The sequence below is a fragment of the Lynx canadensis genome, chromosome X, assembly GCF_007474595.2.
Source record: "Lynx canadensis isolate LIC74 chromosome X, mLynCan4.pri.v2, whole genome shotgun sequence".
In the NCBI taxonomy this organism is placed as follows: domain Eukaryota; kingdom Metazoa; phylum Chordata; class Mammalia; order Carnivora; family Felidae; genus Lynx; species Lynx canadensis.
The window spans coordinates 105771065-105780298 of record NC_044321.2 but is presented as its reverse complement, the minus strand read 5'-3'; the positions used below and the strand labels follow the sequence as shown (position 1 = coordinate 105780298).

The 9234-nt window shown below is 41.1% G+C and overlaps 1 protein-coding gene across 1 annotated transcript; it reads left to right on the top strand.

Annotated features, from left to right (window-relative positions):
- Positions 1 to 5635: 5635 nt before the first annotated feature.
- Positions 5636 to 6352, top strand: LOC115506892 (olfactory receptor 6N2-like). Its single transcript, XM_030304847.1, is given in 3 exon segments — positions 5636 to 5864; positions 5867 to 5970; positions 5972 to 6352. Coding segments are annotated over 3 exon segments (714 nt in total).
- The last annotated feature ends 2882 nt before the right edge of the window (positions 6353 to 9234 follow it).

The window sequence follows — 9234 nt, the reverse complement described above, 5'->3', positions numbered from 1 at the left end:
GGAGGGGAAGGAAAAAAAAAAAAGAGGTTAGAGTGGGAGAAAGCCAAAGCATAAGAGACTCTTAAAAACTGAGAACAAACTGAGGGTTGATGGGGGGTGGGAGGGAGAGGAGGGTAGGTGATGGGCATCGAAGAGGGCATCTTTTGGGATGAGCACTGGGTGTTGTAGGGAAACCAATTTGAAAATAAATTTCATATATTTAAAAAAAAAACATTCCCTTGGACACCAAGGGGTTTCTCACATTAATGTGCAGTTCCTTTAAAAAGTGAGCTGTCTATAATGTTCCACAAGTTGTATTCAAAGGAAAAAGACACTTAACCCAAATCTCCTGCTGCATGGCACAAACATGAATTATTCAAGAAAGGCACTAATATAGAAAGTTGACCACACACACACACACACACACACACACAAACTTCCTCTACTGGTAGAAGAGTTAGTATAGTACCAGTTAAGGATTTCTTTTTTGCCCTTTTCAAAGAGTCTGTCTCTGGGTAGTTTTCCTGCTCACCAGCCTTTTCTCTCTCAGACATTGCTTTCAGGAACAGGTTTATATGTATTTGGACCAAGGGATGACCTAAATAGTGAGGCTTCAGTTACCCAGATGATCTGTATCTACCAATTAATCCTGACATGTATCATTAAGCAATTGTCCCTGATATCAGCTTTGTATAACTTTGGGGGAGAATAAAGATCTAAGAGAATATGAGTGTTACATGTTTGTTGCTTAAATTTTTTTATGGATAGAATTAGGAGTTTGGAGGGAAGGAGAGCACTGGATATCTGATATTTTTATGATGTACAACATGATGATTTTTAATATACATGTATTATGAAATGATTATCACAATCAAGTTAATTAACTCATTCTTCTCTCACATAGTAACCTCTTAAAATCTACCCTCTCAGTAAATTTCAAGTATACAATACAGTATTATTAACTATAATGCCTGATCATCATACTGGGCACTAGATCCCAGGATTTATTCATCTTATAACTGGAAGTTTGCACCCTTTGACCAACATCTCCACATTCCTCCCACCTCCCAGCTTCTGGTAACCATGGTTCTACTCTCTGTTTCTATGAACGCATCTTTTTTAGATCCCACATATAAGTGAGATCATACAGTATTTGTCTTTCAGTGTCTAACTTATTTCACTTAGCACGATGCCCTCTAGGTTCATCCATGTTGTCACAATGGCAGGATTTACTTCTCTTTTAATGCTGAATAATATTCCAGTGCATATATACACCACATTTTCTTTATCTGTTCATCTATTAGTGGACATTTAGGTTGTTTCTGTATCTTGGCTATTATGAATAATACTGCAATGAACATGGAAAGTGCAGATATCTTTCTGAGATAGTGATTTTCTTTGGATATATACCCAGAGGTGAGATTCCTGGATCATATGGTATCTGGTTGGTATAGCCAGATCATTGCTCTCCTTATCCAGCTATATACTTCTCCCTTCCAGAAGTTAATTTTCAGCTGTTTTTTTTGTTTTGTTTTGTTTTGTTTGCTTTCTCCTCACCATCCCCTTTTTCCACAAGGTTTTCTTGGATTGACTCTAGAAGAGGTAATGAGTTTGGGTTTCCATAGTTGGTCTCTACTCCCTAGCTATGTTGCTACACTTTCAATTTTATGATTGTACTTTTGCAACTATTAGCATCTCAGAAGTGATGGGAGGAGGTAAATTTGTGGGTTTTATTTTATATTGGGCACCAAACAGCTTTTTATGCTAATGAACACCTCTTGGTGATTATAAAAACATAGGAGAATTAATATCAGAGCAAAATCTGATTAAGCATATAGCAGGAGAAAGGGTATATTTTTCATTATTTTTTTTGGGTAAATGAAGGTTAAGAACAAGCTGTTTTCCACCGTGTTTGCAAAAAAAGAAATCTACTAAGATAGATCTGAGTGCACTGTTCCGACTTAGTAAATCAAGTATAATGATATACTTGAAACATTCTTTACTGATTGAGGATCTTTCAGAGCTTCCGACCATTATTTTGAGCATTAATCCTGACTGGCCATAACTACAAAAGGAGCTGGAGAAGAGAGAAAGAGTAGGACTGAATGTATTCTGACCCTAGGACATCTCCTGAAAATTGTTTTCTTGACTAAGCTCATTTCATTATCTGTCTGTCTCATGTAAAAGCAAAATGAGACAAAACAGGATTTAAAAAAAAAAATCTCAGATAATTGAAAGCTCTGTGTAGTTGGGTTGCCATTAATAAAGGTTTTGTGGAGACTCATGTTGAAGGGAGTTGAAGGCAGTCCTCATGGAATTGTGGTTTTCCTGTGCTTCATATGCAGAGGATGCTTCTGATATGCGGTTGCTAACCACATTTAAGCAATTTCTACAGGGGGGAGTAAAAAGCTACACTGACCCATTCACCCTCTTCCCTGGTTCCTTTTGAGAACAACTGCAAGAATTTGTCAGGCTTTTCACTTAAGAACTTATTGTGTGGCCACAGTGAGAGTTCTGTCTCTTGGGGCTGAGGCTCCGTCTGTTAGCACATTGTTGACCCATATGAGGATTGAAATTGTCATCCCAGCAGCGGATCATACCCCACTAGATCTTTTGAAAAGGAAGGAAGGAAGGAAGGAAGGAAGGAAGGAAGGAAGGAAGGAAAGGAAGGGAGGGAGGGAGGCAAAAGAAACCCCCACCCAAATTAAATTACCTACTTGGTATTCTCATCTCAGATCTCAGGAAAAGACTTGATCATTCATATAGTTGCTTAATCCATGCCATTTTGTTAGAGTAAACTTTTTATCAAAGTCTAATGCGCATACATAAAAGCACAAAAAGATGTATCCGTTGTCCTATGTAAAAAGCCCTAAATTAAAAAAAACATATATTACTGAAGCATAGTTGCCATACAAAGTTATATTATTTTCAGGTGTATAGCACAGTGATTGGACATCTCTATACATGATGCTGTGCTCACTATGGTAAGCGTAACCACCATATGTCACCCCACAATGTCATTACAATATTATTGACTATGTTCCCTATGCTGTGCTTTTCATCTCCGTGACTTATTTATTTTATAGCTGGAAGTTTGTACCTCTTATCCTCCTTCACCTACTTCACCCATTCCCTCACCCACCTCCCACCAGTTTGTTTGCTGTGTTTAAGAGTCTGTTTGGGTTATTTTGTTTGTTTGTTTGTTTTATTATTTTGACTCCACGTATAAATAAAACCATATGGCATTTGTCTTTATCTGTCTCACTTATTTCACTTAACATGATACCCTCGAGGTCCATCCATGTTGTTGCAAATGGCAAGCTTTTCTTCCTTTTTATTAAAAAGCCCTAACATTAATCCACCTTACTTCATCCTCCCGTGAATCTAGGCACCATCTCTTTCTGTTTCCTCACTTTCCCTTTTAGCCTCTTACAGTCCATTTTCACAGAGAAGCCTAAGGGATCTTTTAAAAATATAAATCAAACCACACCTCCTAGGAACTCACCTCCTGTCACTCTTCACTAGCCTGCCTCACCAGTCGCCCTCCAACCACAGTTATTGGTTTTGTTGTTTGCTTGTTTTACTTTTTTTCAGGGCTCAGGTGCGTATCTCATTCAGTCCCTTTGCACATGCTGCCCTTCTACCTGTAATACCTCCCCTCTGTTTGTTCTCATAGCTGGCTACTCCATATCCACCATATTTCAGCTGTAATATCACTTCCTCCTCAGAGCTATCTTCCCTGACCAGCTCATCAAAATGAGGTCACCTCTCCAGGCATATTATTCTTTGTATTAGACCCCATATTTCTTCCCCATAGCATTTATCACAGTAGTAATTTTACAGTTATTTTTAAGATCACTCCCACTACTAGGATGTAAGCTCTGGGAACATTAAGACCATGACTTTCTTGCTCCTGATTTTATCCCCAATGCCTATGTCGCCCAATATGTGACACATAGCAGGTGTTCAAAAATATCGGGTAAGTGAAGAAATGACTGAAAGAATGAATAGAATTTGGAGCTGAAGCCTCTCTCTTGCATCAGCATTACTCTGTCATCACTGGAAGACAAGAGAGGATGGGAGAGGATTTAGGGAGGCTGGTGTGCCTTTGAATTTGGAGGCACTAAGGAGCACGCCTGTAAGCTAAAAGGGGAAATCAAGTTTATTTCATTATTAATTAATGAGACTTGGGATTGAACGATAAAAATCTAATGATGTTAATGTCAGTTCTGAATGCTGGCTGGCAGTCTCTGAAGACAAGGTAAAATGGTAATAGGACACTGCAGTTTAATCCCCCAATTAGGAAGCAGCTGTCCCCTGCCCCCAGAGATAACTCTAGTTGCTGATTGATTTTCCTTATATGCTGTAATTATATTCAGCACCACCTTAGGCACCCTAAATATCCTGAATACCCCATTTTAGGTAGACCTTCCTTTACACAAGCCCATTGTATTAACAATCCAGATTAGTACAAAGGGCAAATTATAGAGAAATACAAAAGTATTCTTAATAAGATTCCTTTGCATAGCCAGTTCCCTGAGTGGATTTAAAATAGGTTTTAATTTACAAAAATATGACTTAACTGCAACCTTTTAGGGACACGTTGTCATTACCAAAGCAAAGTAGTAAAGATGGCTTTGCTTTATTCCCTGGCCAGACAGAGGCTTCAGCTTAGAATGCCAACTAAACTGAGCCCCTAACTCTTGCCTCACACTTACCCCTAATTTAGGTCACAACACAGCCTGATTTTCAATTCTATTGCAGCCCAGGCGCTAAGACCAGACAGCCATTTCACAAATATGAGCCTTTGAGCTCTGGCGGGGGGGGGGGGGGGGGGGGGGGAGGTGGGGTTGTGGGAAAGTGAGAGAGTGCAGCCATGACTCACTGCAAACCCATCCCCGCTGCTGGAAAAAAAAATAACTCTAAATGCACATCCTACTGCTTGTGAGTCAGGAATGTCATTTTCATTTATGAAGGATGGAACATTATTTTTCTCTAACATTTCAAGTGAATAACTTTACATACATTTCCCCCGATTTCCATAGGAATTTGATGCCATGGAAGCAATCAGCGACGTGTCCCCAGAGTCTGGCAGAGAGTCTTATTTTTCTTACAGGTACATTAAGATCAATATCTCTGAATTCCCCTCCTCCCTCCAATTACATTTCTGGTGGAACCCACCTTGATTTAGGGGTTCAATGGGCGATAGGGTGGTCTTAATTCCTGATGTTATTTTAGGATCTTGGACTCACACTTTTATTGAGTCTCAGAGGCTGAGTTTCAGAAGTTCAGAGAAGCTTCTGCACGACATCCCTATTAAGAGGTGTTTGCCTCCCACTGTGAGACTCCCAGAGGTAGACTTGTCACATGTTATGTCAAGGAAAAGAGTGGAAAAGAGCAGAGGAGACGCCCTCTGTGTTCATTCCCCAGGGCATAGTTTCTGATTCTGCTACAAGTATTAGATAAATATACCTGGTAGAACAAAACAGAAAATTTGTTCCGGAGGAGAAAAGACAAAATCTTTGAGTTTTATAGTCTATGGCATTTCTGGTGCAGTTGCTTCCCTCTAGGAGCACAGCTCTTTTTCCAATTGGTGATATTTCTCTCCTTTTTTCAGGTCTAATGTTTGAATCTCACAGACACAGGTAATCCGGCCATGATCAAAGAATTTCTCTTCCTGGGATCTGGGAATCTCCATGGGCTACAGTCTTTTCATTTGGGGATATTTCTGGGCATCTATGTAGTGACCGTGCTGGGGAATGTTTTCATCCTCACAGCCATTTCCTTTAAGCTCAGCCTCCACACCCCCATGTATTTCTTTTCGTCCAATTTGTCCTTCCTTGACATCTGGTCCACTACTTCCATTGCCCCTAAGATGCTGCAGACCCTCTCTCAGATCCTGAGGCAGCTTCTTTTGCAGGTTGTGTGGCCCAGTTCTCCTTCAGTTCATTAGCCGTAGTTGAGTGCTTTGTGCTGCCAGGCCGTGCCTTCTGACCACTACCTTGCTATCTGCAGCTCTCTCCAGTACCCATCCCTCATGAACCTCCACACGTGCATTATGTTTGCAAGTGGGCCTTGGCTGGATGGATTCCTAACCCCTGTGGTCACTGTCCTCATGACTTTCCAGCTGCCATCCTGTACAGCCTATGAGATTGGCCACTTCTTCAGTGACCTGGATCCTCTACTAAATCTGGCCTGTTCTGATCCTGAGGTGGTGGAGAAGGCCACTTTCCTCCTGGCCTCCTTTGTCATGGTGCCCATCCTGCTCAGTCAGGCACTAGACAAAGTACTTGGGGATTCAGGCCACTGCTTCTCCCTCTTCCAGGGAACTGGCCAGCAGAGCAGGGACCCTCCCTTGGGCCCTACAGCCTAAAGCCCTTGGGACCTCCAGGTTAAGCCTTGCTTGGTAAAGTTGAGTTTGCCCAACAAACGCAATTCCATCAGGCTATACCACCATATATAGATGTCTTTTAGGAGAAAATGTGGAAAACCCAAGTTGGCATGCCACAAAAATCTCTCTCTCCCTCTCTGTCTCTTTCTCCCTCTCCTTCTCTTCCTTTTTCTGACTTTCTATTATAGAAATATCTGTTGGTGCTAAGGTTTTTGGTTGCATTATGTATGTGTACCCATGTATACCTACACACACACATACATGCACACATGCACACACACATTTGTATACACACATAGTCAGCATACCTTTCCCATTCAAACTTATTGTCTAGTACTTCCTATTATACTTTCTTAGCGTCTGCCTAGCAATGCTCTTCACTATGCCTTTCCTCAGGGTTCATGCACATTCACCTCCCTTTCTCTTATTTCTTAGATCATCTGCCCCTCCACTGAGCAGAACCATCTCTAAAATTCTAGAACAGCTATTGACTGTTCCACTCACTTGAAAAGTTAGTTATGCAGTCCCCTTGAAGATTGGAATAACATTATTCTTATTCCTCTTAATGTCCCCCTAGCATGATGTTCTGCACAGAACAGATGAAAAAGAATTATTTGTTGATTGAATGAATCAAAGCAATCAATGTTTAGTGTATGAAAAGAGTGAAGTAAGTTACTTTTTTCTGCCTACACTGGCTTCTCCTCCCCAGCTTTCTCCACATGGTCATAGATACCCCCAGCTTTCTCCACAGGCAGCTCTGACTAACCCCCCTCCCAAACTTGCTCCTTGTCATGTCCTCTCATCCACTTTCCCCAGGGTGGCCAGATGTAGCTTTCTAAAATCCAAGCCTGGCCCTATCCTTTCCCTGTTGACAGGAACTCTCCATGGTTCCCTCCTGCCCCTTGGATGCGGTCAGAACTCCTCAGCCTAGCTTCTGGCCACTTCTTGAGCTTATCCTTCACCAGTCCCCTTCTCCCACTTTGTGCTCCAGCCATACCAAATCTCTCAAATAGACCTGGAAGCTCATTAAAGACAAGATCATATACTCGCCATATCCTTCCTACAGTATCTAGATCCAGACAAAAAAGCAGTTGCTCAAATAAGACATCTTCAATCAAGTTGTAATAAAACCTTCACTTTCTTTTCCTCTTTTTTTCCATTTATTGGCTTATGAAGCCCTTTGGCTTGAGGAAAAGGTAATCTCGATTGGCTGTCAGTGGTATGTGTGTGCATGTGTGCATATATGTGTGTGTGTATAACTCACTTATTTCACTTGCCCACCCTCCAGGTGGGCACCACCAGGAGCACAGATAAACCCTCCAAGAACTTCCACCTACAATATGAGTCAAAGAACACCAAACAGTTGGGGAAACACTTTCCCAGCTGGTTCTTCCTACTCCCTTCCTGACCACCCACAGAGCTCCCTCTTGTATAGGGTCTAATTGTCCCTAATCTAGTTTTAACTTCTTCTAATTACCCTCAATTAGGAAATAGAGACTGCAGAACACACTCCTTGTGGTTAAGACATGGATCCAGAGTAGAAGTGTAATTACTTTTCAGCCTCTCAGGGGTTCTGCCGGGCCTTCTGTGCAGATGCAGAGTGGAAATGCTTAATCTGCTCCATGCATATATGTCTTTTTTTTTTTCTTTTTCTTGCATCCACGTGTCTGAGATAGGTTGAGGAGCTTATTTAGCATGTTGGCCACTGGGAATTTTTTAAAAAATCTACTAGTCTAAGATCAACTCAGCTTAGAAACTTTCAACAACTTTCCCATTGCCCTGGGGATGAAGTCCAAATGCCCCACAGAAGTGACTAACATTACCTGTGTCACAACATCCAATGACATGTAGCCCACATAGAGCCCGTTCATGGCTAAAACCCAGAGAACTCTTGCCTCAATCTCCAGTCTCGTCTCCTGCTTTCTTGCTCTCAGAGCTTCTTTCCTCTTAGAATTTAAGTTCCTCAGACATGCCTCCTCAAAACTCTCACACATGCTGTTCTTTCTCCCCTTCCTCACTCTACTTTTCACCTGGCTTATTCTTTGGATGCCACCTAGTCTCTTTATGATATGCTCTTAGAACACCTTGACCTTGTCATTTCTTCATTATAAATTTCTCTGCTCCTAAATTATCAATGATTATAGACATGGATCTTTAGGCACATAGATATACATCCTCTACTTGGACTATAAACTTCACAAAGGTAGGATCTGCGTCTGTCTTGTTTGAATGCTACATCCCCAGTACCCACTACAGTGCTTAATACATAATCATTGTTCAATAAATATTTGTTAATAAAAGAATACAAAAGAGCCATCTAAAGTCATTTCATTTATTTGATAAAGCATTATGTTGTTCTCACTGAAGATGTGATTATTTAATCTACTTGTGGGCCATTTAGCTTCACTCTGCCCCCCAAACAACAGTGTACCTCTGTATTCCCTTCCAATCATCTCAAAAATGTATGTAATTCCCCTGAGGGAGCTGGAGGAGAGTGTATAACCCAAGACAGCCCATCCCTACTGATGAGAAGTATGTCAAAGCATGTGCCTTGCTCACATTGGTCATACATGTGCCTTGCTCACATTGGCAGCTTCCCTGCCGAACACAAAAGGCAACAATTTTCTATTATTGTGTTTTGGTTGACACACTGCCTCTGCAACATGAATAGATTTTCTCTATTTAGTGAAACATTATGTTAATGATTGGACAGAGTAATTAATAGCAAATCAGATTAAATTTGCATGTCTCTGTACAAGCCAAAGAGAAATTATCCTCATTAACCTGATCAGCACAAACTGCCACACTAGATTAGAAGAGCTCCACCTTCAATTTATACTTTAACCTCCACCGTTTGAGCCAGA